Source organism: Populus trichocarpa, chromosome 7 (assembly GCF_000002775.5).
Source record: "Populus trichocarpa isolate Nisqually-1 chromosome 7, P.trichocarpa_v4.1, whole genome shotgun sequence".
NCBI lineage: Eukaryota > Viridiplantae > Streptophyta > Magnoliopsida > Malpighiales > Salicaceae > Populus > Populus trichocarpa.
This window is the reverse complement of record NC_037291.2, coordinates 12,883,462-12,907,789: the sequence shown is the minus strand read 5'-3', so window position 1 is coordinate 12,907,789 and position 24,328 is coordinate 12,883,462. Positions and strand designations below refer to the sequence as shown.

Below are 24,328 nucleotides of genomic sequence, written 5' to 3'. Positions count from 1 at the left end.
CCGAAGTATGTGTCTTAATGACTTGAGGTACAATGAAACAATTGTGCAAGTTAATTTGTTACCAAATGTGAATAAACAAATTGAAAGAGACAGCCCCAGAAGACCCACCTACTGTACTTTGGGGTCGCTATCTTACGTAGTATTTTAGCAGGGATTAAATAGGGTTAGTTTTAGCTAGAAAGCATGTAGAGACTCAGAGAAATTGACATCAAACCTATCTTCCCTGTGTTAGCTCTTTTTTTTTTTAATCATTATCTTATGTTGGATCCCACTTCATAAAGTTAGGGTTTTTTCATGAAGCTATCAGTTTTCTAATCATAGCATATACGGTACTTGTGGTGGTGTGGGACAACTGAGGATTTTAAGCAACATCAGGATGAAACATCACCGGATTCCGATGGGTTCGTAGGGATGATGGTTAATTCATCCAGATATATATTACTAACATCCTGTGCTTGATTAAGTTTTTCTCTACAAATTTGCCATATTTTTTTCCACATTTTGTTGGTGATCAGCAATGTTTTCAAGTATTCATGCAAAATATTTTATTTCCAATATTGTCAATGCTTGACACCTTCTCATGAAGAATATATATATATATATATATATATTAAGACCGATTGTAGAGTTAACTTTGAAAATCTAGCTACTTTATCTCCTGGGTTCTATGCGAAATTGGCTTTCGGTTGAAACAAACCAAATTTATGAACTTAAAAGTCCAAAATGGTGACTGGCTAAGACCATTCCATTTGAAACTTGCGATTCTTTTGCTTTGAAAAACAATTATGAATTTTAGGTCTTAACCCAAACGTGAATTTTAATTTAACAAAAAAATTAATTCTGGGGAAAGTGATTTGACATTGAATCTAAAACTTATCTAAAACTCAATTAAAGAGGGATTTTAGTCTTGATATGCAAAAACTGGTCGAGAATACCCTAATGGAGAGATTTGAGAGGAAAAAGAGGGGAGGGAATTGCCATTATGTGTAACCTAAACATGGAAGATCGCCTTCAAATTCTAAAAAGACTCTACATAGTTTTATGGGGCCGTAAGAAGGTATGACCTTTGGTTGACATCACTTGGAGAAAATTATATATGTTTGAATAAAGCCAAGTAGAATATATATTCTATTGAGGCCGGAATTCCATGTAACAAATTGCATCCTGCAAGATGGATAGAAGAATCCTAGGAAAGAGATTGGTTTGCATGGAAGCTTGAGAAAGGGACCACAAATTGTAATAATAGGATTTTGTAGGAGGGTAAGCAGTGATGGTTCATCAATATTTAGGTCAAAATTAATGTTTTTTCTGAGGTGCGTTGTAGTGCTTGTGAATGTCACAAGCAGTGTGGTTGGGAAAAGATGGGTTAGCTTGAAATGTTGAAGAACAGTAAGAGAAATGGGAAGGTGTGTTGCTTGATTGGTCATTTTTTCAGTGTGGTAGGCTAAGGTACCTGATGATTTTCACAAGAAGACCAATTAATAGGCAGATGGGATTTGTTTGTTGCTTCAATGCCTTGCTTCATCGAGAGAAGGCAGAATTGAGAGTTTAATTACGCACTTAATTATGCACAACTCTCTAATTTTCCTGGTTTAAAAGAGATATTGGGTCCCATTAATATTTAAGGAGAATGTTTGTTAAAATCCCACTTGTTTAAGCTCGTAATTCCCTGTTAATTTATCATTAGGAGATTAAAATTAATTTCAAATCAGAAGCCATTTTTTAGTAATTGAAATAGTAATTAGTACTGATTTTGCATATTTGTGAATTCTTCATATTAAAATGGACCTAGCTAGGTCTAATAGGACATCAATAACTTAGAAAATACAAGAATTTTAATGAGTGAAAAAAATTGTAAATATAAATTCTAAATTCATAATTTTATTTTTTAAAATTTAAATATATAGTAGCTACCTCGTTAAGAGTTTACAAGACCTTTAAATAGACTAGGAAAACCTAACTCTACTAGAAAACAACCTAAAATTCAAAAATATTAAGGAAATTAAAATAAAATCCAAAATAAAAATAATAAATCCGAGAAATTCAATAATTTGATAAGTGACCTCTCACAGAAAACTGATTGTAGAACTACTTGAAAAAATTTAACCTCGATCTAACAATCGGATCTTCTGTTATTTAAGTTTTAAGTTGATAACTTAGTTTGGCATGACCAAGTCTTATTTTAAGCCTAAACATATCTTACTTGTCCATAAAAATATCTATTAAGTCATTATATAATCTACTTGGATCCGCATCTGACAATATAAATTCTCACTTAAATACTTAGAACCTCTAATTTATACAACTTCAATTGCATCACTAGATGTGCTTCAATTTATGCTTCTCTTTTTGGTTTACACTTAATTAATATATAATACAGTATTAAACACAAAATATAATGCCAAGAAATGAAGACATCAAAACATAGAATCAAATTACAAACCATTTTTTAAATTTAATCGAGAGATGGATGGAACAATTTTTTGTATAAACCCTAGACCGTTTCATTGCAATTAAGCAGCTAACTACTAAGAGAAAACACAACCATGATCCATTGTGACACCGAAAGATATATATAGAGGTGCATGAAAGCTAGCATTTTGAAGGTAAGAACCCTCTGTGCATATAGTTATCTAAAAATCAAATTAATGATGTGCAAGGACAGTGTATTTGGAACACTACAGAAAAAGAAAAAGAAGTCTTTTTATGTAACAGCTTGAGCTTCATATATAATTTAGACATGGAATTTCCATGGTTTCTTGTATGGTGTCATCCGATGACTTGTGTAGGAAGCAAGACTTGTACAAGGGATTCAGATAGAGTGAGTAAATTAATGAAAGATCATTCTGTTACTAATTAAGATACAATCAACAATTTCAATATATATTTTGTATAGCTGGTAAGCATTTCACTGAGAAAAAGCTTCCATTTCAAGTAATCAAGGCATAAAGTTTTGCTTTTAATACCGAGAGGAACGTGCCCTATAGCTAGATGTGATGCCCTATGGCTTTCTCAGATCATCATATTAATCGGAATGGATTTGTTTTCGTAAACATGGATCAATTACCTCATCTACTATTTCCTAATTTTGTGTGTAAACACATGCATACTCCCATTTGATTTTTCAACCAATTTATAATTGATTATTATACATGATTACTTGCTAGAGTATACAATACTATATTTCTTGTCAATTTTTTGGTATACAAGTTACCAATCAATATCGTGCTTGCCTAATTAAACTTGTTGAGATTTAATTTCATGTTTCTTCCTTCAACTCCCAACTTTAGGGTACAAATCATGCTCTCCTAGCTTTAATACTCTAGCTAGGTATATATCCTGATCATGCGCCAGTCTTTTGTACAGTGAAAATAAATCCCTTTTCAACCAGGTTTAATCATGACAATCCACACGTTCAAGTAGAAGTTTTAAACTAACCAAAGATCGCTTGTACGTAGATGCACTTACCAGCCTTTTTAGGAGGTGTTCGCCAATGAATCTTATATTTGGAATCCAGAAAATAGTGCTACACAGTGCAATCTGATTCGAATTGTTTAATCATGATGGAGTTGAAAGAGAGAAATAGTTCTGCAGATGATGATCCCTCACCTCTTACTCATTCAAATAAAAACTCCTGTAGGTTAAAAACTGTTCAAGAACGCATGCATGTTTGTGTACATGGGGCCTTGAAAGGGCTGCTTATTATAGTAAAATGGAGAGGATGAAGAATATATCAAATTATCACGGTCGTCCACTTGATATATGTGAAGATCAGGCATCAATTAATTAGTAATCCACTAAGGCTAGCTATATATATAATATGTGAAGACTTCCCTTATTTATAACCTGAGAGAAACAACAACAAAGTCTCAGTCAGATGACCTTTCTATAATTGTGAGGAATTAAAATAGCATAGTGGATATTATTTCACGTTAAGGATTTATATTTTATATATCAGTTTATGAAAAGAGACGCGAAGAAAACTGAAAGAACCGTGAAGCAGCTTTCAGTGAAGGCACATGCATGAAATGTAAAGGCACACAGGAGCAAGAATTAAGCAAGCAAAGAGTTAACTTATAATTTCAAGATTAGGTTCAACAGGGTTTTCATGAATCACCCAAATCCCACCATACAGAGCAAGATTGACCAATAATTCAATAATATTTTTAGACTAGAGAAAAAGTAAGAGAAAACAGCTACCTAGCAAGCTAGCTAGGCAGCCCTGGATGAGCACTTAATAAATTCTTAAGAAGAATATCTAGGTAATGTGATGTGGACAAATTAATGGCAATATGGTGACTGTAATGATAATAAAACCGAGAAGCGAGAGAGAGAGAGGAAGAGGAAGAGAATTTAGTTAAGAGGAGAAGAGATCAATTTCATGGGGTATAAAATCCCAGTCAGTTAAGAAATCACTTTATCCATCTTTTTTGCTTGCACCAACAACATTTTAATAAACATGGACTTGCTTTCTCCTTTTGACCTTTCATCTACATGGATGTGAGCAAAATGTAAGACATGCTACCTTGCACTCTTCCCCTCCTCTTACCTCTTTATCATTAATATTTGCCACATAAAAGCATATTCTATATACTCTTTTCTTTTTTTCTTTTCTTTATATAATAGATACACTCCTGAACACGATTCACAGATAAATTAAAAAATATAAGTGGTAAGATTCGAATCAGGAATATCTTCTTTCTAATTGACTTCTTAACACTTGGCTATTATCAGTTAAGCTAGTAACTCACTTGCGCATATACTATATATACCTGTTGAACTATTAATCTTTTCTTATTTTTTTATGGGATTGATTGGTATTATTATTTTTATTCTTAATGGGTAAAAAAAAAATAAAGTTCGACCCTAAGACTCTATATGAGGGATATGTATTAAGCTATAAGTTCCTTGGCATAAAGTTTCAACGAATATGAATTCAACAGGGAAAAAATAAAGTTTCAACGAATATGAATTCAACAGGGAAAAAATAACTTAACAAATAAATGTTTTAAAAGGTACGAAGAAAATGTTGAAGAGTACTTTCTATATTTAGTCCGCTATATATACCTTGCAAGGGGAGATGACAAATTGAACCCTAGCTGGAAACATGAAGATTAATTAAACGAGATGAAGAGAGATATTGGGAGGTATATACAGTGAGCTCTGATGGGATCTCCTTTGTATTGAAAGGGAAAAAAAGGGAGTAGATATTGAAAAGAGCATGATCAAATAATTAATGAGTGTTTCAGAGATAAAATCATGAGTTTGGTCACAGAATGACTGCATATCAAAGATCAAATATAATAAAAACATATATCCTATACTGGAGAAATTGAGAGAGTACTTAAGTTTTCTTGAGAGAATCAGCTGAAACTAAGAAATATACAAGACAGATGAAATATTGTGTATCAAATTAAAGCTTTCATCTTCGGTTAAAAGTAAATAAATTGAATCTTATTATTCTCCTCTGACAATTCTCCAGATCTACAGTACTTGTAGTTTTGTCAACATTGGCTGGCGCTTCCCTTCTCTGGTAATCGTAGCTACGGGCTGTTGCAGTCCTTCTTCTAATATAGCAGCCCTATGAAAAATATAAACTTTTCTACTTGATTTTCCCACATGTGCTTTAAATGTAAGAATCCATGTTGTGTTTGGTTCGTATAAGCTATTCAGTCTTTCCTTCTTGTCTTTTATGCAATCAATCTTTTGGTGGAATTCAGTTCTTAATTTCAACCTTCTCAAAAAAAATTTCAGCAGCTATATATCTGTAAGGGCTGCCTCCGCCATAGTCAGCAAAGGTTAAACACGAGGTTAAGTAATAAAAAGTAAAACTTTCATGAATTGAACTGCTAGAAAATTAATAAATAGTAATGAAAATATATACTGACAAATAATGTTTTATTACTAATTGCCAATGGAAATATTTGTTGACAAATTCTGATGAAAATAGCAGTGGATTGCGTTTCATCAGTAATTTCTGATAGAATTACTGCCGAAGTAAAAAATTTAAAACAAATTAGCAATTCTATCACAAAGTTGACATATCATTATTTATAAATAAGTTGTTATCTATATTTCACTCCTCCCTTCTTCTTTCTTTCCTTTCTTACGCTAAAAAAATATAAAATTAATTATAGTTTGTTTTTTATTAAACTCGAAGAGATGAACAGAGTATTAATAAGTGAAAGCTAAATCAATGGTATTCTTGAATATAAAAAAGAAAATAAATAAAATAAGAGAAACGTTGAGGTTTGAAAATACTTGACATCCCAAGTAAGTTATTTTTACCCTCCAGGAAGCTATACAACAATGAAATATTTTAGCAGACTCTTTATTTTTAAACTTGACTGAAAGTAAAACTATATATAAATTGTTACAATAATCAATGAACATGGCATACATAAATTCAAGAATTCCCAAAATTAATTATTTTAAAAAATCTAAAACACTAATATGGAAACACTATATATATATATATATATATATATATATAAGCAAGTTGTTAAGCCTGAAGAAGGAGAAGATGATGATGATGACGACCTTGGTAACTTACCATTTAAATAAAAGCGAAAACCTTGTGGCTATCTATTTTGACATCAAATTATTCACCAACTCCCCTCCCCTCTTACAGAAATTAACATTAATTTCCTCTTAAATAACCAATAATAAACTGCATGCAACAAAATAATTTCTAACTTTGCTACACATGTAATCAATGCTTATGCTCATCTAATGGAATAATTTCATTTACGTTGCCCAGAAATGGGCACTTGAGTGTTCGTGATTGTTGTGTCTCTGTGGGAGAGTACTGAGCTGTCAAGAAGTGAATTACAAGGATAAATAATTTGATTAGGCTAATGGTAACATTTAATACACATTGATATTTAGGTAAAAAAAAAATTCAGTGCTTATACATGTACATGTATTTATACATATCCTATCTTGTGTATATAAGAAAAGTGACCTCTCATCTGTAACCCTAAACCCAATTCCCTCCTGTTCTATATCTCTTTCTTCCAATTCAACTTCTTATATTCCTCAAACTTCTGTTCAAGATCTTCCTCTTGTGCCGATTAGTGCCATAAATTTACAGTTTGTTGCTGTGTTGGGATATTTAGGTGAGTTTGGTCAAGCTTTCATGTGATGGAAGATCTTAAAGGTAGCTCAAGCAGTGATGATGGGAAGACTAGTTGTCATAGAGGGCACTGGAGACCAGCTGAAGATGAGAAACTTCGGCAACTTGTCGATCAATATGGTCCTCAGAATTGGAATTTCATCGCGGAACATCTTCAAGGAAGATCAGGTAAGATAGAGCTAAAGAATTCACCTCTCCTTTTCTTTCTCTCATCATTGCTCAAGTTCTAAGAAATGGGATTTTCATATGTGCTTCTTTTTCTTTATCTTGATTTGTAGGGAAAAGTTGTAGATTGAGATGGTACAACCAACTTGATCCAAATATCAACAAAAGGCCTTTTACAGAAGATGAGGAAGAAAGGCTCCTAAAAGCTCATCAGATTCATGGAAACAGATGGGCTTCGATATCTAGGCTCTTTCCTGGTAGAACTGACAACGCTGTCAAGAATCATTACCATGTTGTTATGGCAAGAAGGAAGCGGGAACGCTGCTTGACTTTCCATGGTAAGAGAAATAATTTCCAAGTCCAATATTCTACTGATCATCATCTTCGGTCCAACAGAAATAGCAGTACTCCTCCTGGTAGCAATTTTGGGTTCTTTAGGCCTCAAGTGTCACTTGATTATGGTTCTAAATTAGGGTTTCAGAATAATATTATTGAAAGAAAGGGTACTAACATACCCATGACCTCTTCAAACTCATCACCCTCTTGGACTAACGTTAGTGCTTCAACCATCACAAATGACTCATTAAGTTTTGACGTCTTTGATGCAAAAAGAAAGGATTATATTCAATACTCAAGTTCTAATTCTTCATTACATCCTAAAGAGAGACCACTTGCTTTGAATGAATCTCTTCACTGTACTTACCATCCTAGTTCTACCATTTATGTGGTAACAACTACCAGAATGTTGTTGGACAGCAGATCCCTAATGCTAAGAAAGTTGATCCTAATAATCCTTTTGCATTGACAAGTTATGGTGATGGTTATGGAAGCAATAAAGAAAAGATTACCGAAAGCCAGTTAGTGAGACTCAATAGCAATAATCATGAGCCAGCTGCAATGTGGAAATTGCCAATGGCTTCTCAGCAAGAAGAAAAAGATCATGGAGGTCAATTAAAGAACCAGGATGTTGCCTTTATAGACTTTCTCGGTGTGGGAATCTCTTAATTATCGAAGATATATATTATCCAAGCTTCAGTTTTATCATCATGACGAGCATAATCTTGGGTTTGATAATCTTCCAATTTTCCAATTATAACAATATTGGTCAGACGTCTGGTTCATATATATATATTAGGCAGTGCCTGATGAGTTCAGAATAAGCAAAAGGAGGAGGCAGCTACATTTTGCTTTCATCCCTCATTTAGGACTTTCAATGTTTCAGCTGTAATTTTCAGTTAGGTACAATCTGCAAATGATATTTCTTATGTACGGGCTTTGTTTTCTTTCTGTCATCCATGGATGATGTAGTGGTGGTGGTAGCAGCAGAGCAAGTAATTTATGGAAACCTGAATCTTGATTGATTTATAGATGTTTAATGAGTTCTTTCTTCTGTAACTCCCTATAGACACATTCGAGCTTGAAACCCTGCACCATGAATTAGAAGAAGTGAAGGTATATATATTAATTGTGTTCTAATAATTATTTCTCTAGTTTTTGTGCCATAATTTCGACTACTACTTTGCTGCTTCGAGGCCTTGTGCCATGATAGATATTTCTGTGCTATTTTGAAGTATATTAATCATCCTTTTATCAGTTAGTTGACATGTTCCTATCTAAATGGATTGATAAGTTATTTGTTGACAATTTTGTCTCCCTTAGGGTTGTGATCGCTGAGAGCTATCCTCATATGCGTTCCTGTGTTTTTCTGCAAGGATTCTCTACAATAACCTTACCTTATTCTGAATTGTAAATCAGATACTTAATTCTTGAATGATAATTAATAATTAATTTCTCAATGTCTCTTTCAAATTGATCATTTTCAGTTAAAAAATCATTTCTTTGTAATTTAAATATAAATGTTTAAAGTATTTCATATAGAAATGTTTAGTAACATGGGAAAGTAAGATTAGAAAAATTTATTATGAAATCAAAATTTTAAAATATGAAAAAAAAATAATTCAGGAAAGAATCCGAAACAAAACAGATCACGATATTATTAATGATAATTGAATTTTTAAATTTTTTTTATATAATCTTATAAATAAATAGAGAAGATATTGAACATTTTCTATGAAAATACAAAAACTTTATAGGATAATGAGGATGCCAATAATTAAATTACTCCTTATTTTGGGTTACAATATTGATGGTACGAATTATGGGAAAGAGGATGTAATGAAATCAAGAATATTAATGTGTTTTAATTCATCTTAACTGATCTTTCAATCATCCACAATATCTTTTGTTTAATATAACATTAGAAACTCTCTCATGTGATGTCAATTTTTAATAAAAATATTCATGACGATCCAATTTAAACAATTAAATACTTGGCATTTGAATATTAAGACACCGTTAGTACTCCCTTCATCCAAAATAATTATCAATTCATTTTTTTCAATTTTGAATTTGTTGGGAGGACAAGAGGGATATATATATATATATATATATATATATATATATATATATATATATATATATATATATATAAAGTAAAATCCATCACTTTATTTTATCAAGATTTTAACCACTTTCCTATAATTCTTCCTGGTTGAAAAAAAAAATGCCGTCAAGAGGTTGATTTAATTAAACGATAAATTAACAAATTATATATTTTATCTTAGATTGATATTATGTTAAATTAGTAAGGGTGGCAATTTCATTTATACCTCATGAATGACAACACAATCCAATCCGACTTGAATGTATATTAAATTCTATGGATTTTATTTTATTTTAAAATAATAGATATATTAAAAAGACTATAACTAAAAGGTCGTTAAAAACAAGATACACGAAAAAAAATTTACAAAAACTAAAAAAAAAAACTAAAAACTACATAACCAAAAAAAAAATCAGGAGTGAAAGAGCTGATCACAAAACATACAAAAGACTTGCCAAAAACAAAATTCTATAGATAACTTGGGTTAAATGTCAAATTCGAGAAAGACTTTATTGGTAAAAAACCGAGTTTTAAATTGTGTATAAATATTGTTTTACTAACTGAAAATCAGTAAAAATTTTAAAGGTTGATGAAATTAATATTTATATTTATATGAAACAATATATGTTTAAAAATAATAATAATAATAAGCTATTTCTGTACCGGATTCTAGTCAGGAAGATTAACAGGCAACAAGGGAGACTCTGCTGTATTGTGCCCGACTGCCATGATCGAGGTGAGTGCTGTGTTTTTGAGTTTGCTGTGGTGATGGAGGTTTGTGCGTGGAGATAGTGACAGACTCTGCAGGTCGTTGAATGTTTATTAATTATATGTTTTCAATGCTTTTTAGTGACCGACGACTGGTGTTTTTGTGTTCATATTTTATGTGAAGTGTGAGGATGTTAATTAAATTGATTTATGAACAAACACCCTCATGCGTCTGTGGAGAGATTACCAACCTCTTTTCTTTTTTTCTTTCTTTCACTGTCCAATGATCCATACGATTATATATATCTGGTTTGATTTTACATTTTAAAAAGTATTTTAAAAAAATTAAATTTTTTTATTTTTTTATTTAAAATTAATATTTTTAAATTATTTTGATGCGTTGATATAAAAAATAATTTTTAAAAAATAAAAAATTATTATTTTAATATATTCTTAATAAAAAATATTTTAAAAAACAACTTTTTAAAATACCTTAAATAGTCATCGGAAACAAGCTAGCCGAGCATTGATTTGGGTGCGGGTGAAACCATATTTCTAAACAGAAATATCCTTCTCTGGAGCTGAATTAAATTATAATATGCTTCATGTTTTTATTTTTTTGCAGTCTATATATATCATGTAACCTTGTGCCTGTAAATTTTAATTTTTCCTGTAATTAAGCTCTGAACCTTATGAATTCATCTGCAGTGGATGCTCGATTGTTTGATTTTTTTATGTTGAGAAGAGTAATAAATGTTTATTTAGAGATTGTGTTTCAAACACTCATCAAAATAATTTATTTATTTATTAAATTTATTTTTTATATCAATATATTAAAATAAATTAAAAATACAAAAAAAAATTAAATTTTGAGCTATCAGCATTTTGGCTGTAATGTCAAACACTTCCTAGAAAAAAGGACCCAAATTTGAATACAATAAAACAGCGCCGTTTTAAATTGCCGCTAAGGTAAAGGCAAGAACCCACCCATTGGGCTGCTTCATCATCAGATACAATCTATCTAGGTAAAACCAAAACCCATTATCACTCTCTGCTTCCCTCCCTCCCTCCTTCTAAACTTCCAACCCCCTCCCACGACGCCGTCTATCTCTCTCTCCTCTACTTCCTCCCTCAAGGTATCTCTCTCGTCCTTACTCTGTCTTCCTCTTAATTCATTACTACAAGTAAATCTGTTTAATTTTCAAGTTTATTTTGCTGCAATTGCCACTTGATATCCTTACTTCACTTTTAATTATGTTGGCGGTAAATACAAGAGCATCAGAAGCAGTTGTTGATGCAAGAGAGATGGATATAGTTGAATCTGTACTCAATCTTGCTGTCCAAAATCCTGCCGAGGAGGATTTTTCGGCTGCCGATTTGACCTGGACTAAGTTTGGTACTGCTGAGCATCACGATGAGGTTGCCCTCATTCCTTACGACCGTGTTGATGCCTTTATAATTGGAGAATGCTCTAATCCCGAGTGCCCTACCCGCTTCCATATCGAGAGGGGAAGAAAACGAGCCAGAGGCACTTTGAAGGACTACAAGACTGATGAATATTTGGAATACAAGTTGTAAGTTTCTAGTCCTCTTCGAATTCCATTTTGCTTTGTTGTATCATTTTCCTTCGATAAAGAATCTGTTCTCCATGTTGTTATAGAATTTATTATTCCTTTTTCTCTTTGCCTAATGCACTCTTCATGTCTTGCCATCATTTTTTCTAGCTTTGATAGGGCACCCTATTGGCTTTTCTCCAAGTTGTTTGAATATATCTTATCGTTTCATCGCATATTATGTGGGAAAAGGAAAGAAGGGGAGATTTGTATAGAATGAGTGTCAAATTATAACAGAGGAGAATAAGGCATCCTCCAAGATGAAAAGAATTGAAACAAAAGAGCTTTCTAACTCCTCTAAATATCAACAACGGAAAAAGCCCCTTGAAAATCTTGGAAGGATATCACCACAAAGAGGTTCAAAAAAGTTTCCTTTCCCACAATAGCTGTTTTTGTAGGAACTGATTCTTGAATTTGTAAATCATCTCCACCAATCCGCTTCATCTTCGGTAGCAAGATGAAAAGTCTCATCTTTCATGAATGTATCCAGTACATCACTAAGGTTCATTTTGAAGTTGCGTAATTTCACTTCTCTAAATGCTTTTAGAAGCATTTTTTCAGCTTTATCTTTTTGCTACTGGATGGGTTTGGAAGTGTTGGTTAAGACCAAAACCACTTCCCAAAACAGTACTAAACATGCATTACGTGAATATGTGTAGTTTTTTTATATGCATTTTTAACTCAGGTGTATAATTTACTGTATGACATGTGAGTAATAAAGGCAAAATGGCTGGCACCTTCATCATATTCATCAACTTCATTGTCAATGTTGGTTTTGTTGCTTCATTGTCAACTTTGATGTGTGGCATTTGTTGCTTAAACTATGTATATAAGTTCTCATGTTGGTTTTCATTTATGTTTGGAAGGTACTGGTGTTCATTTGGTCCTGAAAATTATGGTGAAGGTGGAGGAGTATTACCTAGTCGAAAATATCGTCTTAATACCCGAAATCGTGCTGCAAGGCCCCAATCCATGCGTGGCTGTACATGCCACTTTGTAGTGAAGCGCTTGTATGCCCGACCGTCACAGGCGCTAATTATATACAATGAAAGGCGTCATGTAAACAAATCTGGTTTTGTCTGCCACGGACCACTTGACAGAGATGCCATTGGTCCTGGAGCCAAAAAAATTCCATATATTTGTAATGAAATTCAGCAGCAAACAATGTCTATGATTTATCTTGGAATTCCTGAGGAGAATGTGTTGGAGAAACACATTGAGGGGATTCAACGATACTGCGGTTCAAATCCAAAAGTCAACAGCCTTGCTTCACAATATGTCCATAAACTTGGAATGATCATCAAACGGTCTACTCATGAGTTGGATCTAGATGATCAAGCTAGCATCAGGATGTGGGTTGAACGCAATAAGAAATCCATTTTCTTTTATCAAGATTCTTTGGAATCAGATGCTTTCATTCTGGGAATTCAAACAGAATGGCAATTGCAGCAAATGATCCGTTTTGGTCACCGCAGTCTCATTGCAGCAGATTCAACATTTGGCATTAAGAGACTCAAGGTATTCTATGCATGCCCTTTTTTTATGTAACCTAGAAAAAACATTATTAGGTGGTTGTTGATGGCATTGTGTATTTGAATGTTAGTATCCGTTGTGCACACTTCTTGTTTTTGATTCAAGACAACATGCACTTCCTGTTGCATGGATCATCACGCGTAGCTCTGCAAAGCCAGATGTTGCTAAGTGGATGAAGGCTCTACTTGGTCGAGCATCAAGTGTGGAGCCTGGATGGAAGATCAGTGGATTCTTGATTGATGATGCTGCTGCAGAAATTGATCCCATAAGGCAGGATATTTTTGCTATACAGTTTGTTTTCATCTGTGGTTACAGAATATAGACTGTACAGTAGTCTTATCATACCTTGTATTATCTGGATTTTCAGGGATATATTTGGCTGTCCTGTATTGTTTTCCCTCTGGCGAGTTCGTAGATCATGGCTGAGAAATATTGTCAAAAAGTGTGGTAACATTGAAGTTCAGCGAGAGATTTTCAAACGTCTGGGAGAGATAGTTTACAGCATTTGGGGTGGAGTCGATACTTTGTCTGCCTTGGAAGAGTTGACTCATGATCTTGTTGATCAGACTGCATTCATACAATATTTCAAAGCCTCTTGGGTGCCTAAGATTGGTTAGTTCTCTCCCTTGCAGGCACTAGATAATATGCATTGGTTTTGTGCATGCTTGTTTTAGTCATGTGGAATGACATTGGCTTCTTATGTCATGATTTTGTTGTCTGCTTCTTTGACAGAAATGTGGTTATCGACTATGAGAGCTCTTCCCCTAGCAAGTCAAGAGGCTTCAGGTGCCATAGAAGCTTATCATGTAAAGCTGAAAGCTAAATTGTTTGATGATTCACATCTTGGTGCACTCCAAAGGGTGGATTGGTTAGTGCACAAGCTGACAACTGAGTTGCATTCAAGTTACTGGCTGGATAGGTACGCTGATGAAAGTGATTCTTTTCAAAATGTCAAGGAGGAATATATTGCATCTACATCATGGCACAGGGCTCTGCAAATTCCCAATTCTTCTGTTACTGTGGATGATAAGGATCATCTCTTTGCCAAGGTATCAAGTCAAAAGGACAACAACGTAACACGGATAGTGTGGAATCCCGGATCAGAATTTGCTTTTTGTGATTGTGCATGGTCATTGCAGGGAAACCTTTGCAAGCATGTTATCAAGGTCAATATGATTTGTGAAAACCGTGAAGGTTATCAACCCTCAATGTCATTTCGGGCTTTCAAGGAGCTATTGACAAGCCTCTGGAAAAAACCAATGGATGACTCGGTTGGTCTAGATTTGTCTATTGCCTGGGCGCACCAGATGCTGGATCAAATTAAACATCTTGTTGAACTGGATAGTTCAAAAACTATTGGTACTGTGGTAAATAACATGCCATTGAAATGGGTTTCAAAGAAGGGAAGAACATCTATTGGCATTCCATCATCAGTTCTGGCTCTTCCATCCAGTTCCAAGAGTGGTTCAAACAATGCTGTTGCACGTAAGAAAAGTCAAAAACGTAAAAGATTGTCAAGATTGAGGTAGCATCAGCTAGTAGATAAAAGATGTCTTCGTGGATGTCTCTGACCCGTGCTGCCAATTGAAAACGTGCTCATGATCGCTTTGGTTTCTAAGCTTGTCGAGCACTGTCATCTTAACTCCACTGTAGGGGGAGTGACCTGAATCTTGATCTATATTCAATCGACCAAGATCAGCATACTCGCAGCCACCATAATTTTGTTTTGATGCTATGCATGGTATATCTTCGCTGCAATTGCAAATATAAATGTGCCTTGAGGTACATCAAATCGTGTCTGAACACTTACGCTTCTGCACATTCCTCAGCAGGTTCCAGGAGGTGGCTGCCATCATTTGCTTCAAATGTTGGAAGGATTCTTGAGCATGTGACTGGATTATTTCATTCTCTCATTCCTTAGAGCTGCATACATGGAGGTCTCTTAGGTTTCTTTTTGTTCAGAAAGGAAATATTGGTGAAAAATACGCCATTGAATTTATATTTATCAATTTTTGTAGTTTTGATTGCATGAAATTTGTGTAGATTCTATACAACTATTGACCTGTTTTCACTTGTTTTTAATTACTTACAAAAATTGCTAGGTCATGCAGAGTTAGAATGGATCAATTGCTATCAAGAAGATCAGTATAACCCTGAAATGTCAATTCTTTTTTTCTTTTTTTCTTTTTTTGCACTGTCATTACGAATCTGTCAATCCTGGTAATTTGAGACTGATGAAACAGATTACAGTAACTGATTAGATACCAACTCTGTAGACTCTTGAGCATCCAAGGATTGCCAAAGAGGATAATATGTCCATGTTCCATGGTGGTTAATTTCCACATGGTGGATTGCTGGTCTTTTTGGCCTGTTAAAGAAACGACATAGAGCACACATTTTGATTTCAAAGTGGGCCCAAAATCCAAGCCCACCTACACTTCGACAAGCACAAAACAAGCATGAGAAGCAAAATTGCCAATAGGAGTGAGGCGATCTCACCTTATCCACACCCCAACCACAACCGTAATCACATTCATCACCCCCTCCTTCCACATCACTCCTTATCAAATATCCACAACCTCAAAAATAAGCAATAGCCCTCTCATCACCATTAGTCTCATCTTTCTTAAGAAAGTAGAATCTCAGTTTTGTAATAACACATTTTGCAAGCAATGGCAGCCATGAATTCTAGTGTTTTGGCATGCAACTATGCTATCTCAGGCACTGGATCATCTGAGCTTAATGCCAAGATTGTTTCCATGCCTGCAGTTGCATCCCTTGTTGTGTCTGGCCCCAAGTTGCCTGTGATCAGAGCCCAACAGACTAGAGCTGATTCTAGAGAAATGAAAGCAAGTGAAGGAAGGAGAGCTGCAATGGTTTATCTTGCAGCTACCCTTTTCACCTCAGCTGCTGCTGCTTCTTCTGCCAATGCCGGAGTCATCGAAGAGTACCTTGAAAAGAGCAAAGCTAACAAGGTTTGTTTGCAAAACCCTGCCTTTCTCAGAACTTTTTATTTATCAGATCATCTGTTTCTATTATGATGTTGATTGTGAAGTGATATTGTTATAGGAATTGAATGACAAGAAGAGATTGGCCACTAGTGGAGCAAATTTTGCAAGAGCATTCACAGTTCAATTTGGCACATGCAAGTTCCCCGAGAACTTCACAGGCTGCCAAGATCTTGCCAAGCAAAAGGTGCAACTCGTGTAGTTTTATGAGTAATATTTCTTATTGATTAGACCGTATGATTATGTCATTTAATTGGTTTTCTTTGGCTGTTACAGAAAGTGCCATTTATCTCAGATGATTTGGCTTTGGAGTGCGAAGGAAAGGACAAATACAAGTGTGGTTCCAATGTTTTCTGGAAATGGTGAAGAGGGTGAGCTTTGTCTTTGAATCTCCATTTTCCAACATGTATCTAGTTTTCCATGTAACAAAATTTACAATCCATTTATCTCTAGTTTCTCTGTGTGATTCTCTCCTATATTTTCCTTTGTCCTTGCTCGATTTTGCTCCATCCATGGAGAATACATGGAGATTGGACAAACAAATCCAAATTTCCATGAGTAATTTTACCTAATTGAGGATGTTTGGCAGAATAGTAGTGGTTGTTTTTCAAATAACTTTTTATGTTGAAATGCATGTAAATTATGTTTTTTTATTTTTAAAAAATTATTTTTGATATCAGCATATCAAAACGATCCAAAACGTACAAACCATATTAAATTTTAACAAAAAAAAAATGAATTTTTTGGGTTATAAAAAGTAGATCATAAGGTTTAAAGGAAAAGTTATTTCCCATGCGCAGAAAACATTACAGAAAGCAGAACAAATTCAGAGAAACTGCCTTGGCTGAAAGTAACATGGAAAGAAAGTATATTCAGCCAACCATGTTCCATCCAAGGTAGCTCAAAGTAACATGGATGACTTGATCCATCACATGAATTCAGACCACATATTCTTGATAGAACTAGCTCACGATGTTCCTAAGATGAACATGAGGACTTGTAATAGGAATATAGCCAGTAAGTTCATCAGTGTCAGAGCTATTCATTGAATAAGCAAGACAAATCTAGTGGTTGCCCTATTTATGCTAAGTTAGTGGTTGCCCTATTTATGCTAAGTTATTCAATGCCTCCGTTTATTCTACCTTTACAAATAAATGCTTATAGGAACTTTCAGCATTATAACCTGTTAAAAGAGAACCTGGTTTGCCAGGGTGGTCAGTAAATAACATTAAACAAAACAAGGACTACACAAGTTAATAAGATCTCTTTCATTACAAGAACAGAAACCAAGAGTTGAGTTGGAGAGGTGACTCCATATCTTGTTTGGACAAGAAATTATGGTGTAAAAAATAAATGGAGCTAACCTTGAATGCAGCATCTATTAAATTCCTACAAAGAATTTCCAAGCATTCCTATAGCACAAGTAATCGATCCAGGAATGCTGGAAAATGTACCTTCTATTAAATTTTCCTGTATTCTTTTGGTATAAGTAATCGATCCTTTGTTCTCTCTGTGGTTGGGGCTTAGTTGAATCCCCAGGTGTGCATTCTGTTATATTCAATAATCCATACACAGAAATCAGTGACCAATGACAGAATTAGTGAAATCCAAGGTCAGAAAATCACCAAGGCAAGTCAAAACTGAAAAAGGCAACCACAAATTTGCCAAAATTGGTGTTTGGTACCGAGAGTATAATCTGAGAGCTCATCCATGCAGCAGCTTCATACCACGCTTAAGCAAATATAACTTACGAAATGCTCAGTTCAGACCCTTAATGTGGTTCCTCTAGTGATCAACCCAACCACTTCCATAATATTGTTTTTCAATCATAATTTGCTCAACGCAAACTGGCCTCTGAAAACAACCAGTGAATCCCTAAACTTCAATTGAGATTGACCGAAGAAGCCCAAGAGTATGAGCACCAAGATGAAGAGATATTACTCTGCAGCTGCGGGCATGGTGTTGGAAATACCTCATCTGCAAAACCTGAGACAAATTCACAATGCCATGACAAAGATGATACCACTCCAAGCAAGCTAACATTCTTCATGCATATCCCACCAAATGGTGCGTCCTCAACTCCCTCCAATACAGGGGCTTTTGTTGAATTGAAACTGATCACATTACGGATAGAAATGCCCTTCACAACTGGAACTGCCTTAGGATCCCATCCTTCATCAGGATGGTCATTTGAGCCTCTACTGAACCTTATCGGAACCTTAACTCTCTCCATTGTTACATTACTTATTGTGATATTTGCTATATATCCTCCTCTGCCATTGTCAGTTTTTATTCTCACACCAGCAGCAGAATCCCAGACATGCAAATCTTCAATAGTTATGTTAAAAATCCCTCCAGACATCTCACTACCTATTCCAACCCCAGAGCAAGTAGGGGTGGTGCCAGATACTCTCCTAACTACAATGTTTGAGCTTGGACGAGCCATTTTAATACCGTACTGGTCCCAGCCACTCTTCACTGCTACAAGATCATCCCCACTCTCAATGTAACAATCCTCAATACACACATTTGTGCTTGAGTCTGCACAAAGAAAGAAAAACCATTTTAGTTTCATGAGTCAGCTTCAATGCAATTAAAACTAGGGAGGAAAAAAGAAAAGGGAGGATAAGAATCATACCAGGGTCTATACCATCAGTATTTGGGGCTTTGAGAGGAGCCAAGATTGTCATGTCTTTAACAACAACATTGCTGAAACAAATGCAGAGCTAATAGTATTAGTTCCCAGCTACAATTTCCAGTAGGAAAATAACTATGTCGAGATAAAAAGAAGTGAACATTCGATTTATGCTTGTTATTACATTTCTATCCCAAGTCTCCGTAACAAAGCAAAGAAAACAAAACCCAATTGGATAATAATAAGGTAACTCTCAGGTTCTAACTTTCAAGGGCAAGGACCTGGCATGGGAAACCACTCCTAAACTCAAAAACAGTAGAAAATTTGGTGGAAGGGAAAAGCATCTTACTTTACGGTTCAGTTTTTTCCAAGTTTTATCATCCAGTAGGATAGATTTATTCAGCTCATTTACAAAATTAAATCAGCAATATTATACATGTGATCTTATACCATTACATTTTTTTTAAAGGCCAAAAACTCTTACCTTATTGAAATATTTTAAGTCAATGCAATACAGTGGAAGTATTTTAAGTTAATGCAATACAGTATAAAAGAAAACAGAAACCAAGCAATGGATAAAAGGGTGAGAGTGGCAACCTGCAGTAAACTGGATGAATGGTCCAAAATGGAGCGTTGCAAAACGTGAGGTTGGCGATGAGAATATTGTTAGAGTTCATTAGTTCTACAAGGTGACCTCTTGTGTGCTCCAATGTTCTGTTCCACCATAATTCCCACCACATCTTCCCTTGTCCATCAATTGTCCCATTGTTTCCTGCAAAACCAATCAAACAGATCAAAATTTTGATCAAGCTGTTTGATAAACAAGACAACAATTTTCTGCATAGCATGTTCTGAAACTGGATTTTGAATTATGCATTTATCACCAAGGCATTTGATATGTTTTGGAATAAATAGAAGAATGGATGGCTACTAATTCTCACTGTGCTGAAAGGATTTTCTAGTTTAGCAGATGGCATGCAATGTAGACTGAAGAATCAGAACCTAATCACTGTTAAAAAATAATTAATCACCCATAGGTTTTTCCTCTTCCATAATTTCTCATGTATACAATGAGTAACCACAGCAGCTTATTTTTATGCCACCTGCTATAAGCAGATAGCCAGATAGCTACAAGTTAGTTGTTTAGCTCTATGAGTTTCCTGAAGGAGAAACAAAACTTGTAAAAAAATTATTAAGAGTTATCTTTTCCCCTTCGAATTTATCAAACTTCATTAATTGCTCGAATAGAGATTTCACCCACCCAACACAAACATCAGCAAGAGAATCATAACTCAAAATACTTTGTTCTTGTTAGATATGTTAAAACTTCCTGTCCAATCTATGTGAAATGTGGTAGTACAACGTTATCTTGGGAATACACATTAAAAGTTTCCAACAAACTGACATGACACCACCATAAGAATATAATCACTTTAATGACCAACTATACGAACTATAGAGGATGCCAACACTCACTGATAAATTGTGCCAAATGATCCAGACAACTTGAAATGAATCAAGCAGTACAGTAAAATCATGTGTGTGAATCGAGCAGTTTATTTCTGTAATTCAATGCAAGCTAACTTTGGTAAAAAGGAACAGGCAGAATACCTGTGATGACAACATTTGTGAGGCCATCTCCATGAACAAGGCTAATATGTCTTCCCCCTAATCTCTCCCTCCCTCTTCCATAAGAAGGCAATGGTTCTATAATAGGCCATTCCTTCGGGTCCTATCAATCAAAAACATAAAATTGAAGCAGCTCTTTGTACATCGAAAGATCATTCGATGGAATTGATGCTGGCAAAAGATATTACTACTATAATAATGATCAAAACGAAGCAGGAAAAAAAGCTGATAACTACATAATGCATGCTGACTCAATTACATGCTGACGTATCAAGCACAAGAGGATAAATTTTGAATCACATATGCAGTGACTATTTTATTTTTTTGCAGTAAAGAAAAGCAACTGGGCACTTGTAAAAGTAACCAAAAATACACATCAGAGAATCTAGACAAGGTGGCATGCAGTTTGATGGATGCTCAAATGCGGGTCCTTTAGCACATCAGCATCTGCCTAACAATGTTTTCTCTTTTTGTAAGAAAAAGGCTAAAAGAGTAGCCGCAAGCATGATAACCATGGCCTAACTACACAGATATTCAAGCATGCCAAAGTTCATTTCTTCCTTTGCAATCCAAAAAAAAAATCAACTAAAGGGGCATTCTTTCTCTTCACATCTACAAAGCTTTTTGTGTTTCCATTAAGACCTCCCAATGTCCCACCTTGACTATATACCAACGTTTTGTAAATAAATAAATAAACATCATTTTGCAGAGAATAAAAAAAAAAGGGTTGTCATCAAATTATTGGAGATCCATTGACATAAGCTTCATGTTAGAAATCTATGAAGAACTCATTTATCAATGGATACAATCAAAACCAACAAAAAATAAAAAATAAAAATAAAAAAATACCTGAGAACCCAAAATAACAGCACCTTCTTCAAGAAACAAAGTGAAATTACTTGTCAAATTAAAACTCCCTGTCACCCATCTTCCCTTCGGCACATTCAACTGGGCACCACCACTCTCCCCGAAACGTTGCAAGTACCGTATCGCTTTCCGAAACGTTTCGGTATTAGACGTTTTCCCGTCACCAACCCCACCGAATTCTCTTATCGACATCACAGCTTTTCTCTCCGGCAACTCTCCAAAGAACCCCACACAGCTGGTTCTTGTATCGGCTGAAACACCGGTCTTCGACGTAGAACTAAATGCAATCTTCATAGGGTAGATGGTCTTGGTTGTGATTTGAAAAGATAAAAGAGCTATAAGTGTGATCAAGAAAAGAAATGGTGACCAAGAAAATCTTGAAACCTTAGCTATCATTGCATTACCACCAAAACCAAAACTTTGTTTCTCATCAAAATCCATCTTCTTTAACATGCATGCAAATTATTGCATTCAAACCCCCATAAAAGAAAAGAAAAAATCAAAGGTTTCAAGGAATTATTATTTCTTTTCTTGGTTGATTTCTTGAAAAGAAAAATGTATATTTGGCAAATAAGAGTGTGTTTCTAAGAATATCAAAAAAAAAACAAAGAAATTTATTTTTGGCAAATAAAGAAAGAATCCCAGTGTTCTTACACCGTGTGCTGGAGAGGCGGCAGCTGTACAACGAATGAAACACGGAATGTGGGACTGAGAACGAGGAGGAGGAAATCTATGTGCGCGCGCGCGCAGGAAGAAGAGGTGGTGGCGTGTTTTAAGACTACTAGAAGTAGAAACAGCAAGTCTGCGTTGTGATGTAAGTACTTACAGCTTCTGGGTCCAGTTCAAAAAAATTTCTTTTATTCTCATAATTAAATATTAATCATCCACTACAATGTTGCCACGCAATGTGTGGTGGGGTTTCCTTGAGAGAGAAAATAATTTAGGGACTGAAACGGCTTTCTGGCTTCTCACTGGTCTCCCTTTTATGGAAGGTGGTTTGACAAGAAGCCGCTATTCACGGGAGTTGATTACATTTTTCTTTCTAAGAAGATGATTTGTTGTCATGTGTGTGAGGCGCAATGAGAGGTTGTATGCATGGGACACGTGGAGAGTCATGATTTAGAATGTGGGACCATGTGATTGATGAAAATCCCAAGGTGGGCCGTGATGTGCTGGTGACTTGTTTATTTTGCGGTTGAAGTTCTAATTAAGAAAAACTTGATTCTTCTAATAAAAATTTAGACTAATTTATTCATATGATTGTAGTAAAACCTATAACTACTTGTCGGGTTTACTCGTGATATAAACCAATTTAAATTAAATAAAAATTAAAAATTACAGTATTAATATAATTATAGTACTTGTCGGTCTACTTGTGATATAAACCGGTTTAAATTGAATAAAAAAAAACTTGGTTAACTCAGTAAAATTCTAAATTAACTTATTGATATGATTAACCCGGGTTTAACCCAACCAGAAACCAATTCTCAATCTGATAATTTTTTTTTGAAAATATTTTTATCAAAACAGTATAGTTTTGATTCTTTAAGAAAAAATGTTTAAAGTAAACTCTTCTCGTACCTTACTCTGAATCCACTTAGGATTGGATTTTACTATTGGACTTACATGTAAATATAACAATGATGATAGCACTGTCTGCCAAGATGCGTGAGGATATCCACTTTGCCTACCAATGCAAGCCAAGCAAAGACAGGAAGTTTTGTTTTTTATTTGATTGATGCTTTGAATATTGTTTACGTGAAAGGAAAATAAAAAAGATATATCTAAATTGAAAGCTTGTTGCATTTTGTTTTTTTATTCGATAATTCAGAATGTTTTTTATAAGAATTTAGGGTTTTTTTTAATATAGAAAGGGTTATTTTTGGAACAATTTGTGTAGTAATCATGACTAAATTCTGTTTTAAACAATTTTGATAATACACCTCTCATATCATAATGATATATTTAAATAAATATTTTTTTTCTAAACATTAGTCTTAAAATTTGAATTTTAAAAAAATAATAGTTTAATAAAGTTTAAAGTTTAAATGCAAGAAGTTTATTTCAACTATTGACCTATTAGTTTAAAGGTTTTTCTTCGGTTTGCTATTTTTTATAGTTTAATTAAAAAAAAAACTATACTACACTCACTATACTCGACGTGATGAAATATTATGGATGCAAACAACTTTTCCCTTTTTTTAGTATTTTTTTCCGGGGTTTGATCATATTATATTAGATATGATGAGAATTAAACTTAATTATTTATTTTATTTAGTTTGATATTGACTACTCGCAATGTCAAGAAAGAAAATTGACTCTCAATGTTTGATTTAAAAAAATTAAATTAAGTTAAAACAATTAAAATAATGGGGACTGAATTTAAACATTGGACAAGTATTGAGCTCCTATTTCCTGCAAGCATCAAGGACTACATTACACAAGCAAGGGAGATATTCAACCCCATCTTTTTTTGCCCCCTGATTTTTTCTTCAATCTGGTCTTCTCACATTGAGACTTTTTTTAATTATACTTAGTAGTTTTTTTCCGTTGCTATACATGGGGACCTAATTAATACAAAGCAATTGAGGC

The 24,328-nt window shown here is 34.3% G+C and overlaps 4 protein-coding genes across 7 annotated transcripts; 3 read left to right on the top strand and 1 right to left on the bottom strand.

Moving 5' to 3' along the window:
• Window positions 1-6,952: 6,952 nt before the first annotated feature.
• Window positions 6,953-8,779, top strand: LOC7466738 (transcription factor MYB64). The gene is given in 3 exon segments (XM_002309877.4): window positions 6,953-7,303; window positions 7,414-8,022; window positions 8,025-8,779. Coding segments are annotated over 3 exon segments (1,050 nt in total). The 5' UTR covers window positions 6,953-7,143; the 3' UTR covers window positions 8,306-8,779.
• Window positions 8,780-11,427: 2,648 nt separating this feature from the next.
• Window positions 11,428-15,651, top strand: LOC7466739 (uncharacterized). Of its 3 annotated transcripts, none has more exons than XR_002983000.2 (7): window positions 11,428-11,587; window positions 11,726-12,025; window positions 12,931-13,582; window positions 13,668-13,867; window positions 13,965-14,209; window positions 14,330-15,338; window positions 15,430-15,651. XR_002983000.2 is itself a non-coding variant. In XM_024605847.2 (6 exons), exons 2-6 carry the CDS (start codon window positions 11,757-11,759, stop codon window positions 15,124-15,126), a joined length of 2,163 nt encoding a protein of 720 aa, XP_024461615.1. In that variant the 5' UTR covers window positions 11,428-11,587; window positions 11,726-11,756; the 3' UTR covers window positions 15,127-15,651. The 3 variants fall into 3 exon arrangements, 1 of the variants encoding a protein (XP_024461615.1); XR_002983001.2 differs by having other exon boundaries at window positions 15,427-15,651; XM_024605847.2 differs by having other exon boundaries at window positions 14,330-15,651.
• Window positions 15,652-16,101: 450 nt separating this feature from the next.
• On the top strand, window positions 16,102-17,081 carry LOC7466740 (photosystem I reaction center subunit N, chloroplastic). Of its 2 annotated transcripts, none has more exons than XM_024605849.2 (3): window positions 16,102-16,572; window positions 16,667-16,792; window positions 16,886-17,081. In XM_024605849.2, exons 1-3 carry the CDS (start codon window positions 16,270-16,272, stop codon window positions 16,991-16,993), a joined length of 537 nt encoding a protein of 178 aa, XP_024461617.1. In that variant the 5' UTR covers window positions 16,102-16,269; the 3' UTR covers window positions 16,994-17,081. The 2 variants fall into 2 exon arrangements, with proteins under 2 accessions (XP_024461617.1, XP_002309915.1); XM_002309879.4 differs by having other exon boundaries at window positions 16,882-17,081.
• A 710-nt stretch (window positions 17,082-17,791) lies between these two features.
• Window positions 17,792-22,535, bottom strand: LOC7466741 (probable polygalacturonase). The gene is made up of 5 exons (XM_002310481.4): window positions 21,719-22,535; window positions 20,852-20,972; window positions 19,838-20,012; window positions 19,244-19,314; window positions 17,792-19,146 (listed from the first exon to the last, which is right to left on the bottom strand). The coding sequence occupies exons 1-5, from the start codon at window positions 22,187-22,189 to the stop codon at window positions 18,488-18,490; spliced, it is 1,497 nt and encodes a 498-aa protein (XP_002310517.4). The 5' UTR covers window positions 22,190-22,535; the 3' UTR covers window positions 17,792-18,487.
• Window positions 22,536-24,328: the final 1,793 nt, after the last annotated feature.